The sequence below is a fragment of the Sturnira hondurensis genome, unplaced genomic scaffold (genome assembly GCF_014824575.4).
Source record: "Sturnira hondurensis isolate 20B ecotype Veracruz unplaced genomic scaffold, ASM1482457v3 Scaffold0006437, whole genome shotgun sequence".
Lineage (NCBI taxonomy): Eukaryota > Metazoa > Chordata > Mammalia > Chiroptera > Phyllostomidae > Sturnira > Sturnira hondurensis.
Window position 1 is genome coordinate 5,695,813 of NW_028079068.1, and position 21,005 is coordinate 5,716,817.

General features: G+C 51.3%; 1 protein-coding gene and 1 long non-coding RNA gene across 2 annotated transcripts; both read left to right on the plus strand.

The window, feature by feature from the left end:
- Positions 1–3,766: 3,766 nt before the first annotated feature.
- Positions 3,767–7,440, plus strand: LOC118989131 (uncharacterized). Its single transcript, XR_005066951.1, has 2 exons — positions 3,767–3,805; positions 6,993–7,440. It is a non-coding gene; the product is annotated as an uncharacterized LOC118989131 (long non-coding RNA).
- Positions 7,441–7,735: 295 nt separating this feature from the next.
- AKR1B1 (aldo-keto reductase family 1 member B) lies at positions 7,736–20,765 on the plus strand. The gene is made up of 10 exons (XM_037049167.1): positions 7,736–7,883; positions 12,654–12,821; positions 13,468–13,584; positions 14,589–14,666; positions 15,158–15,280; positions 15,791–15,897; positions 16,222–16,303; positions 16,899–16,982; positions 18,629–18,711; positions 20,454–20,765. Exons 1-10 carry the CDS (start codon positions 7,818–7,820, stop codon positions 20,494–20,496), a joined length of 951 nt encoding a protein of 316 aa, XP_036905062.1. The 5' UTR covers positions 7,736–7,817; the 3' UTR covers positions 20,497–20,765.
- The last annotated feature ends 240 nt before the right edge of the window (positions 20,766–21,005 follow it).

The window sequence follows — 21,005 nt, forward strand, 5'->3', positions numbered from 1 at the left end:
TGTGTGTGTGTGTGTAGGTGTATACCCTTAAAGACTTTAATATTTTAAGGAAGGCATTAGGCCTGAATAGCATTAAATAAACATTTTGTTTCCTTTTCACAAATCTCTGGCATTGAGAGATGTCTTTCCAATTGGCGGCGGACAGAAGAGCCCTGTAGATATTAGTGTATCGTCCTTGGGAGGGGCCCCTGTTTTTCTGTAGCAGTTTTTGGCATGCCTTGGTGGGCCAAGTATTGCCCCCCCCCTCGGGCCCCTTGTTCGGTAACAGTATCATATCTCAGGAAAAGAAGCACACGCCTGTGTTTCAGGCCGCTGGCACCATCAGCTGTTTCGCTGTCCAGGCAGGATCTCCAATTAATCTAAAGTCACGTGGCACCTTCTCACGGTCCACTGGCAAGAGTCCTTTGTATTCATTTTTCCAGTCAGTCTCTCCTGCTTCCCAGGCCACAAGGCCAAAGGGAGCACCCCCAAGGCCACGTGGCTTTCTTCTTCACCTGGCTGCAGGGATCTCCATTCTGGCAAAGCCGAGTGGCCTTTCTCTGCTAAAGCCGCATGGTGATTCTCTCTCACATGGCTGCTGCAGGGGGCGGACCCCCGACTCCGGCAAAAAGCCCAGTGGTACTCCCCAATGGCTGCCGTGTCTGCCTTTTAAATCCCCATGCCAGTCCTTCTTTGCAGCCCCATTTCCGACTCCCCCCATAATCGGTTACACCTGCCAGGACTCCCATATCCTCCCAGCTTTACTGGGCTGCCATCGTGAGTCTGGGCAGGCGTGGCCCCATGGCCTGGAGCCAATCACTTCCAAGCTCTCTCACAGGCCCTGTAACTCAGGGAACCAGCCCCCACTTGAATCACACCCTTCTCCTTTGCTCAAAGCAAGGCCACAGCTATTTAACATATCTATGACGTCAGTTAAAGGTTATAGATATGTTAAATGACCATTCTAGAGGCTATCTGCAAAACTGTTGCTATGCAAAACAGCTCTCAATGGCCCTGCTCCACCATTTGTCCCTTCTCCCAGCTGACACCTTTGGAGGGGGTAAGGGGTGAGGACATCTTAATATTTTGTGGACACCTTGAGTTCTGGACCCCATTCTAAATCCTTTTGGAGGGCCCCCCACTTGGCTGCGCCCTGTTACATTCTTGTATGCTGGAATGCGTCTCCCCGGGTTTGCACGTGGCTCCTCTCCCGCTCCACCCTCTCTGTCAGTGCAACCCACACTGCCCTCAGCTCTGTCCTGTCATCTCTCCTGTTTTCATCACATGCCTTATCAATATCTGGCCAGGTTTTACACTGGCTCGGTTTTAAATATGATTATTCTCTCTCCCTCTCTCTGCCTCTATAAAGGAAATTTCCTATGGTCAGAAACTTTGATCTGTAATCCCCAGACCTAAAACAGTACCTGTTGGGATTAAATATCTGTTGGGTGAATGAACGAACTTGGTTGTTGATTACACTTCTTCCATAAAACCTTTGTCACAGTACATGCATTTTACCTGTACACGGAGACCTTTTCTTCCAGCGGGTTTTCTCAGCAAGGGCCTGGGTCTGGCCATGGGGGATGAAACAGGAGCTGGAAGCCAGGAAGTTCCCAGGCATGTCATCCAAGTCCGTGCTGATGGGGAACAACGTGCTGCTCTGAGACCGTTTAAAAATGGCAGAACCTGTGTTAGCAGCTCTGTGGGTTCACTGATCTTCACCCCCCCACCACTGCTGCCCCCACACCAGGGTCCCAGATAAGTACAGCGATCCCTCAATCTCACCGATAACCTACGCTGAAATCAGAGAGCAGGAGACATATTGAGGAGCTCCGCAAGGCCCATTCTCCCACACCGACGTGGTGGTAAGTGTTCCCGGAACTCCTTCACTTTGAAAGGAGAAGCCGCCGTGAGCAGCATAGGTTCTCAGCCACAGCACCACCATCCCTCAGTGTTACCCCCAGTGGGGAGGGGTGTCACTGTCGTTTCTAGAAATAAAAGATTCGTGAGGCCCTTCCAGGGGTGTCCAACCCATGGCCCACGGGTCGCAGGAGGCCCAGGATGGCTATGAAAGCGGCCCAACACAAACATCATAAATTTACTTAAAAGCATTTTTTTGCTCACCAGGTTTAGTCAGTGCTTGTGTATTCAGTGTGTGGCCCAAGGCAACTCAGATGCCCAAAGTTGCCTCTAGGCTCTCCCCACTCGCTGCTTCCTCGCAGGCTTTCTCAGGGGAAAGAATAAGGGGCAGGTGACTGCCCCAGAAGTGGGACTTGGGTAGAAGTGTGCAGATGCCCACTGTGAAGACCGTGGCCATCACAAAGTAGGGCCGTGTGGATGACGATTGCTCTGGATGAGTAGCTCGGCCCCGTGGGTTCTTTTTTAGCACTGAGCTATGTTGCATTCACCAACCACGAGAACAAATGTCGGAGACTTTCAGGGTTCCAAACATGTTACTTTATTGGCCAAGTTTAACCTGCGCAGGGGGGAACTCTCCAAAGTGTCCGGAGACACGGTGCCCACAAGGGCTGCAAATGAGAGTTGCGCCAAACGCTTACAGGCTTAGGGTTTTATGGAGGGGCGCAAGCAAGCTGGATACATAAGCAGATGTGGCGGTTAGCGGTTGGCTCAGGGGCACAATAGGGTTACTGATTATTGGTGAGTTAACTCGTGCACTGGCTCGTGCTCCTTTACCTGATTGGTCAGTTGAGCTCGTGTACAGGGGCAAAATTTCCCTCCCTAGTGACTGTCCAGATGGCTATCTGCCTGACTAACCTTTGCTCTTAAACCACATCCTGGAACACACCCCGCTCTTCGGGCGTGTCCCAGAGCCTCTTTGCGTTAGTTAGTAAAACACCTTTTGCTTCCTTACAGCTATGTTCTGGCTAGTTCCCCTTTGCCCTCAACAAGCTACACCAGCCAGTATTTTTTTATGAGTTTATTTGAGCCAAACTGACAAGAAGATGTCAGATTTTGGTATTTGCCTCAACGCATAATTTGAGGGGCCAGGGTGCCAACTATCTCAGTAATCCAGATAAATTATATTGAATGCAACATTCTAAAAATCTAAATGAATGCCCCTCAAATCCTCAATGAACAAAATATCAAAATTTTAAAGGAAGGCTTCTTACTAACTAAATTCTTGGTCTTGGGCAAATTAATATTACCAAACTTCAGTTTCTTCATTCTGAAACGTAGAAAAGGAACAGTCAATTGCCTTTGCCGGGAGGTTGTAAAGTCACAGAATGTATTTAAAGTGCCTGATGCACAGAAAGGCCCAGAAAAGAGTGGATGCGGTTATCCACAAGAGTGTTCAGAACAGTGTTGAGGGCAAAGGGGAACTAGCCAGAACATAGCTGTAAGGAAGCAAAAGGTGTTTTACTAACTAACGCAAAGAGGCTCTGGGACACACCTGAAGAGCGGGGTGTGTTCCAGGATGTGGTGTGAGAGCAACAAGGTTAGTCAAGCAGATAGCCATCTGGACAGTCACTAGGGAGGGAAATTTTGCCCCTGAGCACGAGCTCAACGACCAATCAGGTAAAGGAGCACGAGCCAGTGCAGGAGTTAACTCGCCAATAATCAGTGACCCTATTGTGCCCCTGAGCCAACCGCTAACCGCCACATCTGCTTATGTATCCAGCTTGCTTGCGCCCCTCCATAAAACCCTAAGCCTGTAAGCTTTTGGCGCAACTCTCATTTGCAGCAGCCCTTGTGGGCACCGTGTCTCGGGACACTTTGGAGAGTTCGCCCCTGCGCAGGTTAAATTTGGCCAATAAAGTAACATGTTTGGAACCCTGAAAGTCTCCGACATTTGTTCTCGTGGTTGGTGAGTGCAACAAACAGCTCTGCTAAAAAGGGACAGAAAGTTGATTTTTCTCTCTCTATTTTGATTTTGGTTATTCTCCAGTATCCGTGAGGGAGGTTAATACTGACCCTTCCCTGAGTGATTTTTGCCACCTGAACCTTATCTCGCCAACAAATGTGAATAAATATTGACACATGGGAGCCAGCTCCCCAGTAGGCAGGTCTGTTCCGTGGCAGGGCCTGGGCCTCTTCCTGTGGCTCCCACAATCTTTCTCTTTTGCCTGCTGCCTCTTTCCTGCCTCTCCACCAGATCAGCCTGGAGCATTTTCCTCCCCAAACTGATCGCTGGACCGGGATTATGGAAGGATGGAGTGGGCCCAGATGGCATTTGGTGGCATGACAGGAAGGCTTACTCTGTGATTTCTCCTGAAGCTGGCATCACGTTCCTTGGGGGTGGTTGTCGCGCTGTTCCTGCTTTCTGAGATTGTTCCTGGACAGGGGTGGGCGCGGGGTGGGTCTGCCTCCAGCTGGCCTTTAGTGTGCGGGTTTTACTTCATGCAGGAAGGATTTCATGACCCAAGTCCAGGTGATTTTGAGAGTACATTTATTAAAACCCAGGATGGTGAAACAAAGGACGGGCTTAAGGTAGAAGAAGCAACAGGCGGGGCTGCTTTGGCTTTTGAGAAACATTAGAGGAAAGAATTCGCACTACGCTGCGCGAATTCGCTGAGAAGTAAGAGTCACACTGACAGATTGAGCCGAGGCAGGGTTGCTGTTCGCTCCCAAGAGAGACCAAGAAAATAAAAAAGGAAGCTTGAAAGAGGAGCTCAGAGGGTAAGCCTGGGACCAGCTGCCATGGCCCACGCTCCCATTGTTGCAATCTCATGGGGAGCCTTCGAGTTTGGGAGAGAGAGAGGGTGCGTGCTCTGGGGAGAGCTCGCGGTGGGGTCTTTGTGTCGAGGCCTTTCTCTTTTTTTGGCCCGTGAGAGTCCTAGGGGAGATGGCAGGGCAGGGTCTCAACAGAACACGCGTTAGCTTTCCAGGTGCGGCCTTTGATGTGTTGATTCATCACAATGTGTGCATAGATTTACTTTTCAGGTTAGTTTTATCTTCAAAGAACGCCCTCAAAGAGGACAGTTTGCCCTGGGGCTGCCTGGAATGAGTGGCTTTGGCTGGGGAAGAGAAAACTTCTGGACCTTGGGATTCACTAGCTGGCTGTAAATTCCTCAAATCGTTTGGCCGTGTTTCATCATTTTGTCTGTTTCCCTCATTCCACTTGTCAAGGAATCTCCCTGCCTTCTCCCTGTCCTGCCTCACAACCTTGGTATGTTTGTTTATCCTAACAGCTTTAACAATCATTTGGTCACCACACAGAAGTGTGCAGTTTGGTGGGTTTTCACGTATTTACAGAGTTATAACCAGGTTTCACAGGACCCTGAATGCCAGGGTAAGAAGTTGAAGTTTTGTCCTAAAGAAACTGGAGAGTTAATAGTTAACTGCAAAATGTGTTTGTTGATGAACGAATCTGAAAAAAACAGTCTTCCCCATTTCCTTGGGCTTCTTCCCAAGTTTATGGATGTTACAAGTTGTTTTTTATGCTTCTACTGGTGGCATATTTACGGTTTTGTTTTCTACTTTCACCTTAGAACGTCTTCATGTGTGGTTTTCTCTGTATCTGTACAGTCTTCATTTTTAATGACTGTATGATTTCTCTTGCAATGGTTAGATATTGGCTGTTTTACTTATGTGTACAGAACTTTCAAAAATAATCACGAGTGTGTGTGTGTGTGTGCGTGTGCGTCATTGAACTAGGGCCAGGTGACCGAAGTGTCTCCGGTGTACAATGCAAGGAGGTACCCCTGCCCGGGCATGTCATGTTGCACCTACAGCTGTCTTTTTCTTCATCCTCATCCCAGCCTTACACCTACTGGGTGTGGGGGTGGGTGTTTACTTTTAAATTATTTCATCAGGATGAGATCACAGGTCTCATGGTGGTTTTACCGGTTCAAAATCCATTCAGATTCCTATTTTGTTGATATTAAGTGCTGGAATGTTTCTCGGAAGGATTCCATTGAAGGTGTTTTTAAAGCATAATTTTGACGTGCGCATAATGACATTTTACAAAGATTATGGAGGCCGTGGTGGGGCAGTTAAAAGACTATGACAGAGCCCTGGCTGGTGTGGCTCAGTGGATTGAGCATGGGCCTGCGAACCAGAGTATTGCAGTTCGATTCCCAGTCAGGGCACATGCCTGGGTTGCAGGCCAGTTCCCAGCAGGGGACACACAAGAAGCAACCATACATTGATATTTCTCTCCCTTTCTCCTTCCCTTCCCCTCTAAAGATAAATAAATAAATAAATCTTTTAAAAAAAGGCTATGACAATAGTATATTTCAACTACAGAAATTCCACAGGTCTGACGCCTCATTTGGGTGACCGGATCAGAATACTCTGTTTTTTAGAGAGGTATGAGTTCTAGAAACCATCTTGGAAACTGCAACAAAGTCATTCCTCACAAGACCAAGTCCCTAACAATGACCCGAACGCCTTTACCAACCTGATCACGTAAGGTGTATTACTTTCAAAAAAGACAAGCCATTTTGCGCAGCGGCCTCTGTGTCACCAGGGATCTTCTGAATGAAGAGCAGTGGGCTACTGCTGTTTTACCAGAAGCTGAGTTCCCAGCTTCAGGGTTCAATTAAAATTCTATTATTCGGGGATAAACAGTATCAGAATTTTCCTACTAACAAGAGCTTTTGTAAAAATCAAATGGAAAAATATCTGGTTGCGTGTAAAATTTTCCTAAAGGGCACTTTTTAGAAATCACTAAGTGGAAAATCACCAGAGTGGAGTTTCAGGAGGTCTGGTTCCTGAGTCACTACCAGGCAGGTGTAGTTCTCAAAGTCACATGGTTAGGTGACAGATTTGAGAGTGATGGAGCCAAAAGAGCAGGTTTGGGGCAGAGCAGGGCGTCATGGATAGAGATGGTTGGAAAGAAACCAAAATTATTTTTCAAAGCTCTTCCAGGAGCTTTCCTTTTGGCGCCTTTGGAAAATAATGTGTCTTCTTAAGGCAGAATGGAAAGAAGTCTTACCTGCCAATTAGGGCTGGTCGATTTATTATTTAACACTTCCGAATTTGAGGTATGCGAATCTACAATATTAAAGCTAACTTTTCTTTTGTGGCTTTCTGCTCATTCACTCTTCTAGAGTTTTGCTCAATTGCTGGATTGAAACTTGCTGCTTTGAGAGAGTCTCACTTTCTCAAGATCGACTAATCTTCCGTGTGTCCTGGATCAAGTTCATCAAGGCTATCTAATCTACAACAATACTGCCTTTTGGAGGAAGGCTTGCTGAAGCAAACCCAGTGTGTGTGCGTACACAACTCGTGCCTAGGGCCGGGGTGCCAAGATAGCCCCAAAAGCTACATACACGCTGGGCAAACCGAAATCTCCAGAACGTGTTCTGCAACAAAATTGCGCGCCACTTCTCTTATAGGCACATTCCCTAAGAGCAAAGTGCGCTAAAATGTACTTACAGTAGATCTAATTTGTACAAATTAATAACAGGTCATTTGTCAAATTCCCGAAGAGAGTTAAACTGGACTCGGACAACAAAGCTATTTCCCTTCCGCCTCTAATAAAAACAAAAACCCCTCCTTCCTGGGCTGCTTTGCTTATTTGTAGGGTGTCTGTTACTTTTGTTCGTTACATTCGCGTTTCCGAGCGCCACCGCCAAGTGGCTAGGTCTCCCAAACTGCGTGGGGGGTGGGGTGGGGGGGTGGGGGGCGGGAGGGGGTGGGGAGTAGCTATCCCAAAGTTAAGATTCCGACCCCGCTAGGACCTAGTGGAAGAAAGGTCTCAGCCGCTCCAGAGCAGGGGTTGGAGCGGGCTAGCCAATCAGAAGCCGCCTTTGCACAGCCAGCCGCCAATCGTGTCCGCCCTTGCTGCGTGCGGCACGGGTTATTTAAAGATGCTCGCTGGCACCATCTAGTCGTGGTCTCTGAGTCTGGGACTGTGGATAGCTGTTGCGGCCATGGCTAAGCACATCGTGCTCTACAATGGAGCCAAAATGCCCATCGTGGGCCTGGGAACCTGGAAGGTGGGTTGGGCGGAGAGAGCGCCCTGCTGCTCTCTTCAGCCTTGCACAGTTTGGGGCGGGGAGGGACCTGGAGTGACCCTCCACCTGGACGACTGTCCTCGGACCATGGAGCCCCACTTAGGCATTCATGGCCGAGGGCTGTCTCAGGTCGGCCTTGCGGGTTCCTGGGCGCCAAGGTGGGCCTGGCTGGAGGGGCGGGGAGGGGTTGGGGCGCGGGAGGCCCGCGGGAGGCCCCCGGGAAGGCCAACTCTATACAGTTGTTGGGTTTGGTCCCCAAGCCACGCTTTGATTCCAATTCCAACTGGAAAACGAGACCGAAGGCTAGGTGGGCCTCCCGGACCCTCACTGTTCTGGCCCCGGGGTTGGAAAGCGGGAGATGGATCTGGAAGACCAGGGGGCATTGTGCACTGGCGTACACGCCCTAAGGGCATTTGTGGTGTAGCTTGTTTCTCTCCCAAATAGTTTGTTCTAAATCGATTCTGTTTTTCTCTCTAAGGGAATAAGCGTCTAAAGGTAAGCCTGGAAGACTGCAGGTAATTAAATTAGTGGCTCGAGTTTGCCCAGAACGCATCCATTTCCAGGTCCCCAGACGCACAGTACTGAGCCAAACCCTTTGGCTGGTTATGTCACTTGGGGTTGTTGTGGGAACTCCACAGAGAATCTGTGCCCCGGCGGTGACCTCCCGCCCGTGGAAAACTGTTAGCAGGCACCAGTATTCAAACTGGCTCCAGAAACCTTATCACCACTTAAATCTCTTAACTCACAGCTTCCCCAAGAAGTGGTGAGGAATAAAATGGGTAGTCTGATTATCTAAAATTTAGGGGGTACAGAAGGTGGTTATAATGGGCCCCAGGAGAAAACCCAGTATCTTTAAGCCACTTAAAAGGTCGGTTCAGGTATTATATACTACGACCCACAGGTGTGGCCCAGGTTTCCCCAAAAGCTTTGGCTGTGGGCCTGGGCATTGGTATTTATAGACAGGGGGATGTGGGGGTGGGGGGGAACAGGATTGACCTGTACCCCTGCAGGGGTTTGAAATAGAATAGAGGGTGGTACTTACTCTACCCTAAAACCCGCAGTCAAAAGTGGGTTAAATACAAGTGAATAAGAAAAGGGTACTAGAATTGCCTCGTGTGGAAAGTATTTCTTGGCCAAAGTGGTTGGAATGTTAGTTATTCTGTGTTTCCTTCAAAAAGTTGAATGGTGGCCCTCAGGGTGTAATTGGATTATGGCCATGACACTGACTTACATTCCATCAGAGGCAGATTATTCTCTTGGAATGGATGTGAAAAGACCTTTTCTTGGCAATACCAATGTATCAGAATGCTGTAGCCCACAGACACACCCAAGGAAATGTAACCAAAGCTCCATGGAGCAATCCTTAGCCTTCCCAGGTGGGCTGCTTTCCGAAATTTTTTTGTTCACTGTTTTCAGAAAGTGGGGTCTTGACCCTAGGCCCCTCATTTGAAAATCACTACTGTCAGGTGAACAAGGAGTAAAAGTTGATAAAAGGGCTTTTCATCACCCACCAGAGCATTTAACACCCTGCAAAGCAGTGTAATTATTTAAAATCATACAAAACCTGTGTGTTTAGCTCATTTCTGCAGGTGAAGTTTGTTGAGGGCTGGGGTGGTCGCCTGCCGTGTTTACTTAAATTCCCAGCGCTTCCCACAGTACCTGGCAAATAAATAGCAGGTACCCAAAGGATAGATGGTGCGGTGGGGAAAAAAATAAAAGAACTTCAGATTTCGGGGGTGGGTGGAGAGATGAGGTCTGTCCTGAATTGTGTGGTGACATGATGAGGGTGGGCTCTGTGAAATAAATGATGTAAGTATAGGCCTCCTTCACAGATGGTGGACAAGAGACAGGGTGGCCTCGATACCATTTGCTTATCTTCCTGAGGACCCTGGGAGACTGCGAGTGGGTGCGGCTCCTTGGTCCCCACGTGTCTTTCATGTCCTTGGGACTGTTGTGCCATTTGGACTGTTCTCGGAATCTGAGCTCTTCTGGTTCCAAGGACCAGCCAACTTAAACTGAAGCAGACACACACAAAAAAGGAATTTGTTTGAAGTGGCGATTCACTGCCTGTAGAATGGCCTCGGGTGTACCAGATTCCAGGGTATAAATGTGACCCTCCCCTGTTCCTCAGTCCCACTTCCCTCCAGCAGCTCCTGGCTCATCTCCTCCCAGCAGAATGAGATGGTGTTGGTGCTGACTTAAGGCCAAAGATTGACCCTGGTGGACCTGACTTGGGTCATGTCTCTGCACCAACACCAGTCACTGGCAGATACCAGGCCTGAGAAATGTGCCCACCCTCTGCCCGTTTGGGGGCGCCTAAGGAGCTAGGCTGGCACAGTACAGGGCTCTGCAGAGAAAGTCAGGGCTCCGTTAAATTTGAAGAAAGCCAAGGGCACGATGAGCAGTTTCCCCTACCGGGGTCCCTCGCTTGTGCTCTTTCTTGGGAAGGGGTGTGCTCTGCCCTCATTGCTCACGTCAGCGACAGCTGTGTCCAGTACGCCACAGAGAGGCCATGATAGTTTATGTCTGCTGTGCTGCTCTGCTCCTTCAGCCACACAGGGCAGGAAGGCCACAGGTGCAGCTTCGTGGGTCCTCCAGGAAAGAGGAGATTGATTGCCAGATCACCTAAAGTTATTCCTTGGTCTTAACACCTGAGTTAGCATTGCCACCCCACCTTCCTGCTCTCTCCATAGTGGCGAGCAAGCTTGGGGTACTATCAGGTCATGCTCTGATTCCCATAGCTCCCTGCCCTGCCCCCGTCACCTGTCCCCAACAGCTGACACCCAAAGAGCAGATGTCTGTGGCTGTGGATGGCCCTGGGGAGTTTTCCCTTCTATCCCTTCCTACCCCAGCTCCCTAGAGGAATGCACGATATTATTGGTGTACAGGCCATTGCACATACCTTTACTTGTCCCCCCTCTCTGGTGGAGCAGGGGATGGAGTGAGTTGCCGCGGTCCAGCCGCAGCACATCTAAGGGTCCTCAGGTGAGAGTAGGCGTCGGCGCTGGGTAACAGGCAACTACACAGCTCAAAGGCAGGTGAAGCACTGTTCCATTTATTGTAAGTACAAGCTGATTTTTTATATTCTCATTTTTGGCATAGATTAACATTTACAGGTGTATAGCATGATTAGTTAAGCAGAAAAAATCAATACAACAGTAACCAGGAAAAGTACGAAAGTTCCCATAGTTTCAGTTATGTTAAACAAGTTATTTTGACTAGGAAAACCATTAATCAGACAATTTGAAATAGTTCTATGTTTATAGTTTAAATGTCTTATTGTTTAATAAAGTTCTCAGAAATTGTCATTGGCAACAGGTACGCTAGACCAAGCAGAGGTTAGGAAATACACAATAAGCCGTGGTAATATCAAACTTAGCTATCTATCTTGCTGTCTAAAATGTTTTTTGTATACTGAGGACTCTGACTCCTTGGTAGTTGTTTCTAAGTGCTTAGTTTGTAATAGCTAACCAGCTTCTTCTGTTTTTATGCCTGTCTAATTCTAATTGATATATATTCCTATTCAAGGTCAAGGAGGGGCTGTTATTCTAACAAATCTTTAACAATCAGGGGCTATTTTCTAAAGGGGTTTTTTGCTATTCTATGAGGCAGTTCTGTGGGAAAACATATTTTTCCCTGAACTGTTCTTTCTTGGGTGGCTTTCACAGGAACAAATAAGTAAAGTACGATGCCTTAATTCAGCCAGGGTGATATTGCTTAGGACTTGAGCCAACTGTTGTTTTTTCTCTGAGAGTGGTCATTAATTCTAGGAGATTCCAAATTATCATAAGTGTAAAGGTTAGAATACTAAGAAACAGTAAGAATAAAAGCAACACCATATGTCCATTAATGCCACGTCCATCCTGCTGGAAAACACTTCTGTGAAGCCGTCATCTCCAAGTCGTGACTGTGTCAACCGACATGGTTAGATAATGCTTCTGTGAAGCCTTTGTCCCCAAGCCGTGACTGTGTCAGCCGACCTGGTTAGCTCTGGACGAGGCATCCCCAAGCCGTGACCGTGTCAGCCGACCTGGTTAGCATTGGACGTGGCAGTGAGTGTCTGTGCAGTCAATCTGGGTGAAGCTCAATGGCCACGAAGACACGCCTTCCTCCTTGACAAGCCACCCCACACCTGTGCTGGTCACTCAGGGTTTGGGCACAGCCAGCCAGCCAGCTTCTTTGTAACTACAAACCATATGGTGCTCTTCCCAGTTTCTGGTGGCGTGATAATTGACACCCAGGTCTTTTGAATCTGTGTGAGTAATACTCTTGATTTTGCGATAACCTCCCAGAACTGCTTTTAAAAACAAAGGATTCCCAACACTCCCATTCATGCACACGGAGAGAGAAAGGAAAGCACGGGTGTTTACTGAACTGAAACCAAGTGGGAATTGGGTAAACATTTACAGCGGTTTCTGAACTCTTTTGGGCTGTTAGAAGGACATGGTCTTCCTTATTGTCTTGGGACCCTAATAGATTCAGATAGTGGGGGTTTTTTATTCAGTGCTTTGTAAATCAACAGATGCGGGAAAACAAGGACGTGAATGTCTGCACATTGTTTAAGGTGATCTGTGCTGCTTTTAAGTCCTCAGGCCTGAATCAGTGTGGCATTTCACCTCCTCCTGCCTGAGGGCACAGTGCTAGACTCTGCCTCAGAAGCTGGCTCAGCAGCCCGTGCTTCAGTGAGGGGCACCAGGCTCCCTGTGCCTTCCTTCCTGAGGTTTTAACCCCATGCCTTCTGTTTCCTTTCAGTCCCCCCCAGGCAAAGTGACGGAAGCTGTGAAGGTGGCGATCAGCCTCGGGTACCGCCACATCGACTGTGCCCATGTGTACCAGAATGAGAATGAGGTGGGCGTGGCCATCCAAGAGAAGATCAAGGAGCAGGTGGTGAAGCGTGAGGACCTCTTCATTGTCAGCAAGGTGCGGCTCTTGGGAGCCTCGGTTGTAGGGTTCTCGTTCACGGTTGTTTGTTCGCTGCATCAGCTCTCTGGGGCTTGTTATAACTGCAGTTATCACTGCTGGCTGGAGGCCACAGGGGGGCGCTCCAGGGTGCGCCGGTCCATGGCTATCTGTTGGATGGTCATTCCCCCTGGACCTCTTGTAGAGCTCCTTGCTGAAGAGGCTGAGGTCAGGGCTTTCTTTCCAGGACTGACCTTGAAGGTGGGACTTGGTTCCCATCTAAGAGTAGATCGCCACTGCTGGCTGCCGCCTTTTACCTGGAGGTTGTTGGTGCCCAAAGGACACCTGGTGGGAGGGTCTCTCAGGGAAAACAGCCCTGAGAACTCAGGTGCAGGACACAGGGCTGGTGCTGGCCTCTCTGTTCTCTTTTATGCCTTTAGTTTGGTCCTTCTGAGAGGTACCTTTGACCTGGTTATCCCACATTCCTTTGGGAAGTTAGGGCCCCCACTGTGAGGTGGCATCTCCTTCAGCACCATGTCCAGCATCACGGTGACGTGGGTGGGTGGGGAGAGGAAAGTGTGTCCTCTGGCTTCAGGCCGTCTGGCTCCCAGCGGGGAAACGGCTTCCTGCATGCCAGTGATGAGACGTGTTCTCTTGCTGGCTTCAGCTGTGGTGCACGTACCACGAGAAAAACCTGGTGAAAGGAGCCTGCAAGAAGACACTCAGTGACCTGAAGCTGGACTACCTGGACCTCTACCTTATTCACTGGCCCACCGGTTTCAAGGTACGGGGCACAAGGCTTGGGTGTGTAGCCTGGGGCACGTAGGTCCCCCTTAGCTGGCATGTGATGAGTGGGCACACGCTCTGTGTGGTGTTACTGCTGGCATCGCAGTCCCCAGGCCAGCAACAGAGCCTTTGGCACACCCCACCCGGCTTCTGAGTCCAAACCCCAGTGACCCCGGTGCACACACTAGAGTTTGAGGCGCCCTGCCCTGGGTCAGCTGGTGAGTGCACGATGCACAACCTTGGGACAGCAAATGTGGCTCCGGTGACCCTTCTGCCCCTGGCCATGGGCATTGGCAGTCATCCACACCCCGCCTGGACGTAGGCACACTCATACACACTCCTGCCCTGCATCTGTGTGTGTGTGTGTATGTGTGTGTGTGTGTGTACGTTCCCTCATTCCACACGCAGGCTGCATCCTGCAGAGGCCTGCTGTGCACTCCCGGGCAGCATCACTGTACTGAAGGAATCTCGCATCACTACTTCCTTTGCCTCCATTCCAGCTATGGGCTCAGTATTCTGCTTTGTCAGCAGGGTGGGAAGTGGGAGTTTGACCCTGCAGTTCTCTTTCGTTGTGCTGTGTGGTGTCAAGGCCAGACTTTCATCTTTTGTATTTCATGAGAAGCCCGTGAGGCTCGGTGAGGCGGTGGCCTGGCCCTGTAGGCTGGTGACCCAGCCAGGACGTGGGCCCCACAAGTCCTGGCCTCGAGTCCTTCCTCCATCCACACACTACCGTCTGTGGCGGGTTTGTCTCGCCAGCCGAGAGGGAGCCGTTTCCACCTGACACTTAGCGGAATCCCCTCTTTCAGAACAAGTGTGGGGCTTCAGCCATTGTCTGCCTGTTCCTTTTTCCCACTGACCCAGATTTGCCTTAGATTATCTTCTAAAAACTTAGCCAGCGCTTGTAGTTTCGAGTATTTTTAAAACTTGGCTTTTAAAGATGTAGGTGCCCATTACAGCTGCGAAGGGCTGTTACTGATCATTTACATTTGATTGTAATGACAGTCTGGGAGCGACCTTTTCCCGCTGGATGAGAAAGGCAACGCGATTCCCTCTAACACCAACTTTCTGGACACGTGGGAGGTAAGGCCGCCCCTGATTTGGCCGTCTTCTTCAGTGCTGGTCTCCGGTGGTCCTCGTGAGGGGGCAGGTGTGAGTTCCACAGCTTCCTGCACTGCATTGGTCTGCTACTGTGGTGTTTGTTTGTTTTTAATCCTTGCCCAAGGACATACTTATTGTTTAGAGAGAGGGGAAGTGAGGGAGACAGACATCAATGGGAGCGACAAACATCGATTGCTTGCCTCTTGTATACGCCCTGACCAGGAATCGAACCCACAGCTTTTGGGTGTACGGGACGATGCTCCAACCAACTGAGCCACACTGGCCAGGGCTCTGCCACCCTTTTTGCTCTTCCTGTCAGTTTACGCCAGCCTGGCATCTCTACTTGCATCTCTGGCTTCTCAAAGTTCTGACTCTGATGTTGGAGAGTAAGGGTGGGGCTCATGCCACAGGTGCCCCCGACTCCGTCCTGTGGGGCACTGGTCAGGTGTGAGCAGGCCCCCCTTTGTCTTTAGGTCATGGAAGAGCTGGTGGATGAAGGGCTGGTGAAAGCTATCGGCATCTCCAATTTCAACCATCTCCAAATTGAAAAGATGTTAAACAAACCTGGCTTAAAATATAAGCCAGCAGTTAACCAGGTAAACGTCCAGCAGGGAAGCTGGTGGGCACGACAGGCACTTGGCACTCCTTGATTCTGGCAGGTACTTCCTGTTCACGTCTCCCGGGGGGTGGCCGGGGGCCAGGCCCTGGGCACTGGCGGCGTCCTCAGTCGGGATTCAGCAGGACAGCAGCATATCTGGGAGCGCAGCTTGTGGAAGAGGAGGAGGGTTTGAGCCTGGCTCTTGAGGGCTTGGGTCTCACAGCAACCGGCAGACCTGAGACCCTCAGACCTGTCATGGGTGACAAGTGGCCAAATCAGAAAAATCCCTGAGGCCAGACCTGTTCATTGGTGCCGGGCTTATTCTTGTTCATGTCAAGGACACTAACTGGGGGACGTAGCTGTCGTCACGGCTTATCTGGGAGATAGGACGCTGGTCGCACAGGGTTTCCTGTCTGGTGGGGGCTGGGACGTGGCGCAGGGAGCCCTGCTCTGTGCGCCGTCGTTACCTGTGCCCTGAGCTGCAGCAGCCTCCCGTTCGCACTTGCAGATCGAGTGCCACCCATACCTAACTCAGGAGAAGCTCATTCAGTACTGCAACTCCAAAGGCATCGTGGTGACCGCCTACAGTCCCCTGGGCTCTCCCGACAGGCCCTGGTGAGTTGCTGCAGACTGCGCTTTCTGTCGATTGGGGAAGATTAGAAATGGCCAAAGAGAAGAAAACTTCAGTGTCAAAGAAAGTGGCTCTGGGGCTAAGGTGCAGACCTCCCCATGAGCCACGTTCTTGGGTTTCCTGCTTGGTGTTGCTGGTAGGAAGAGGCCTGGTCTTTTCCCAAAGGGTTGGGGGTTCACAACCAAGCTTCGAATCTGGAGTAGGTGGGTGGGCTACCCGCTGAGGGGGATGGAGTTAGGGTTGGGGCACTGGCTCTTTTGAGTGGCTGCGCCGGTGGTTGCTCACACAGCCCCTCTTTCTGCCTCCAGGGCCAAGCCTGATGACCCTTCCCTGCTGGAGGACCCCAGGATCAAAGCCATAGCTAACAAGTACAATAAAACCACAGCCCAGGTACGGCCACTTCCAGGCGCTTCTGACTGTCCCCAGAACTGTGTTCATGGTGGTCCCAGTGAGCCAAGCCGGGAGGGGGAGGTGACCGAACCCTGTCAAGCCCTCCTAAACATGTAGCCTGGGGTTCTGGGGTGTGTAGTAGATAGGACACCAAGCGGGGCATTAAAACACCACTGTGTGGCCTGGGAATAACGCTGTCTGCCCGCCACCCTCCCAGACTTCTGCAAGGGGCAGCCTCTGCTCCGCAGGTGAAGGCCCGTCTCTGTGCTCCTAGCAAAGCTCCCATCGTCAGCTGCACAGACACGCTGTCACCCTCCCTGGCGGCAGGAGTTCCTGGTCCGTGGGCTGTCTCTGAGTGGGCAGGACGCCTAAGAGACACCGATGTGCGTGGCATGGTGGCTGGGAGCAGGGCTCTGGGGTCAGACCTTGAGCGGTGCCCTGCCTGCCGTCGGGTGTGGGCCTGACATCTCTGAGCCTTGCCTTTCTCACGGGAAGTTCTGGAATTTCCCTCTTCCGGTTACGGAGACAGGAGGTTAAGTGGGGTGATGGCGTAGAGTTTTTGGTGTGCTCACGCACTCGGCACATCTGCCCACAGGTTCTGATCCGGTTCCCCATGCAGAGGAACATGGTTGTGATCCCCAAGTCGGTGACACCTGAGCGCATTGCCGAGAACTTCCAGGTGAGGTGTACCGGCTGGCTGCCCTGATTTTGCTCAGTGGAGAAGGATGGGGGTGGGTAGGTAGGTGCTTCCTAGGGTCTCATCCTGTCCCTGCCGTGTTGTGTGAGGGCCCCCACCCTCTGTCACTTTTCGGTCAGGGAGCCACCCTCAGCCTGCTGCAGTGAGCACGCCTTGGACCCGGGACAGTGGCTCCTCCTGGGTGGAGGTGCTGGTTTGGGTGGGCCCCATGCCTCAATTTACCCCGTGCATGCACACTCCTGCTGAGGCTCCTCGGTGACTCAGTGTTTGCCCTGAGAAATGTGCATGAATGACCCTGGGTTTGCAGCAGGACTTAGTTAAACTGCCTCAGTTTCCCCAACTGTAAAATGACAATTTCAAAGGTTGCCATGAAGATTAAAACCATACATCACAGGGCTTCACAGACCACGCTTGGCACCCTGGTAAGCGCCCAGGAGCGCTGCCGTGCTGCTGATGAGACCGTGGTCTGCGAGGTCCCTACAGGCCATTCCTGCCCATCCTTCCCTGCACAGTAGGCAGAGCAGCATGGCTGCTGATGGGGCACCCGGAGGTGTCTGCGTGGGCCCTGTGGGCACCCCCTGAAGCAGATTGGCCGGCCTGGCATCACCCCCTCCCTGCCACTCACCTGCCGGATTTGCAAGTTCACTAGCCACAGGCTGTGTCTGTGACCCATGCCATTGGTCGCCTGGGAGACTGGAGGCAGGGTCTGGGGAGAGGAGAGGAGCTTATTGGCAGTAGGGGAGAATTTTCTCCCTCCCTCAGATGTTCCCAGGGTTGGAGATAAAGTGGTGAAACAGTGACCACTGTGGGAACCATGCTGTGCTAGAGATGAATCCTTTTGTTTCATGTGTTGTTCTTTCAAGGCGTTAGGAAGGAATAATTTTGAAATGACTAATGTCATAGAGCTGACATCTTATTTCCGCTTGTATGGCCCTTGCACAGTTTTGCACAGTTGTGATCACAGAGTCTGAAACAGGCTTTCTTCTTGCACGTTCTGTGATCCCCCAGGATGCCGAGGGCGCTGTGTGCGGCCGGCCCTCCCGGTCTCACTGGGTGCCACTCAAGGCCTGCCTGCTGGCCTCTGTGCCGGCCACATCTCCCCTGCGACCATGGTCTTCACGTAGGTGGTCCTTCCCACTATACCGTTTCGCTCTTGCCGTCCAAACCTTGTTGGCGTCTGGGGCCCGCCTCAAACCCTTTGGCTGCGGCCTTTGGCTCCCCAGCCTTTGGCTTCCCTCCAGACCCTCGGGGCGCCCCTCACACTTCATGTGGGACGGCTGTGGTGTGCCCTTTGCTTCCTTGTACACTGAGGCAAGGACGTGTCCTACCCGTCCCTGTGTTCCCCGGGGCTGCACACAGCAGAAGTGCCTGGTAGTGGTCTTGGAATGACCTAAATGGAGTAAAAAGTACGATTTTGCTGGGAGGTTCTGCAGGGGAAGGACTGTTTCCAGTGCCTCACGTGGCACTGAGCCAAAACCTGAGCCTCCTCTGGGCAGTCGCCACACTTGTCTCTGAGTTCAGTCTCCCTTCCTCCCCTCTCCACTCAGGCCTCGTGGTGGCGGCCCCCACAGAGCTGCTGGGTGCCTTGTGTTTGCACTTAGTGCTTATTGGACGGCTTTTCTTCCCAGGTCTTCGACTTTGAGCTGAGCAGCGAGGACATGGCCACCATACTCAGCTACAACAGGAACTGGAGGGCCTGTGCCTTGGTGAAGTGAGTGGGCCCAGGGTGAATGAAGGGAAGGAGAAGGAGAAACATCAATGTGTGGTTGCTTCTCACATGGCCCCCACTGGGGACCAGGCCCGCAACCCAGGCATGTGCCCTGACTGGGAATCGAACCACGACCCTTTGGTTCGCAGCCCGCGCACAATCCACTGAGCTACTACACCAGCCAGGGCGGGGGCACTTGACTCTTATCCAAAAACTCAGAACCTTGCAAAAAGTTCCCCATGGTCTGCCCCACCTCCCCCCCCCCGCCCTTTTTTTTTTTGCATCTCATCAAACCAGAGGTTTATAAATACCACACGGCGTTAGCAACAGGGGCTGAGTACCTCTGCCAAACAGATAATACGTACGTGTGTGTACAGTTCCAAAAGGCTTCCTGGGTGACCCAGAAATGTGGCAGACACCCTCTCCCTCCCCACTGAAGCCCCAAACAGCTCGCCAAACATCGGCACCCCACAGTATCCTGTGACAGTGATTTCCAGAACGCACTGGAGAGCAGGGGACATCTACACAGAAAGGGATCAGTGAGAAAACCCTGTGGTCTGCCGGCCCCAGGAGCTTCAATAATCATGTGAGCAGTGGAAAGGGAACTGAATGCGTGACGGACAGATTCTCAAAGGAGAACGGATGTGACTCAGCGGAATATTGACTTCTCTCCCTCGTCCACTAGATCCAAAATTGGTTTCAAAGTCTAAAGGCTCGACATCAGTAACACACACGGGGATATCAGAGTGGGCTCTAGTTTGGGGCTGCCAGCGATAAACTGTGTGTGGCCTCTTGAACCTGAGGCCCTGGTGTGACAGACAGCAACCTGCTCACACCTGACGACGGGAGTTACCGCCCGAGAGGCGAAGCCGCCTGGGGCTGGGGCGGTGGTGAACACCACCAGCAGCTTAAATTCTGAGTGGGATAGAGAGAGCCCAGAGGCTAGGAAGAGAAAGCGCCCACCCTGTCTCAGGGAGTGTCCACATTTTGCTTAGAAGAGTAACTAATGACTAAGGAGACAGAGCAAAAACCGGGAGAGAGAGCAGATGATAAAAAACAGAGAGGAGATTCTTGTCTCCCCTGGCATATGGGATGTTTCTTCCCGAAAGCAGAGAGTGAGCCTTGAACTTTCGCTGCTGCGTAGGCAGGAGAAGAAAATCAACGGCCGGCCTTATCGCCTGTCTCAGGTTCCAACTACTCCTCAGAAGGAACACAAGGAACCGGCGAAGGTGCCGCTGGAGAGCCCTCGGGCGGCTTCGCCAGTCCGAGGGGCCGAGTGACTTCCTCGGAGTCCAGGGGTGTGTCGGTGCCAGGGCAGGGGTGATCTCGGGCCCTGAGCACCATGCTTCCTACTGAGCCTCTTTCATTACAGTCATTATCAGAGTCATGGGCATGTTGTTCTTCCGTGAGGGTGGGACAGGAGTCACCCAGGGCCCTTTGGTGTTCATCTACAGTAAGATTTAGCAACTGAATGCTAAAATATGCAGTAGGCTGGGCCAACCATGCACTTGGCCCGTGGAGAGAAGATACTGGAGCAGATGCCTTGGCATCTTTCCCAGGGCTGGGTGCGGTTCAGTGGACACAGGATGCAGTGCTTCTGGCTGCTCATGTATGAGGACACAAGTGAAAACAGCCAAGGGAGCCGGACTTCGTTTCTGCCTGCAGTGAGCCACTCGCCATTTCTTGTCATGTATTACAATTGCAATCTCTTGAAAAGCTAATGCGTTCCTTTTTTCTCCTGACAGCTGCAGCTCCCACAAGGATTATCCCTTCCACGAAGAGTTTTGAGGCTGTGGGGGCCTGCTCTCCCCCAGCCGCCTGCAGCTGTGCCTCCTGCCGGCCTGGTCTTGGCTCCGAAGAACAGTTCGAGTCGAGTCTCTTTGGGGTTTCCTTTGCCTTTCTTGTTCTGTGAGGAAGTACCACCTCAATATCCTTCCCTAAGTTGAATCTACAAAGTGAAAATGTGTCACTAACAGTCAGGTCTTGGCTGCGTGGCACTGGGACCCTTTCAGCCAGCCTTCTCTTTGCCCCAAATAAAAGTCCTTTTGTGAGCCTGATGCTGTTCGTTTGGTTTGGTGTTCATTAGAAATTGCTCATTGCCTTCTGCCCCGCTTGACCTTCATCTCATTGTCCCCCACAAAGCAGCCCATTCGGCTCTGCAACTCGAGGGAGACTTGGCATACTTCCTTTGGGTGGGGGGGGGGGCCCTTCAGCCAGTATATCACCCATGTAGCGTTAAGGGGGTGGGTCTTACCTGGCTGCACGTTGGAGTCGGTGGGAGAACCGCAAATCCTTGC

Excerpts from the sequence above, each read along its gene's own strand:
- AKR1B1 (XM_037049167.1), top strand. The coding sequence starts at position 7,818 with ATGGCTAAGCACATCGTGCTCTACAATGGAGCCAAAATGCCCATCGTG. Across the intron at positions 16,983-18,628 it reads GCATTGCCGAGAACTTCCAG|GTCTTCGACTTTGAGCTGAG; the intron begins GTGAGGTGTACC and ends TTTTCTTCCCAG. Across the intron at positions 18,712-20,453 it reads AGGGCCTGTGCCTTGGTGAA|CTGCAGCTCCCACAAGGATT; the intron begins GTGAGTGGGCCC and ends TTCTCCTGACAG.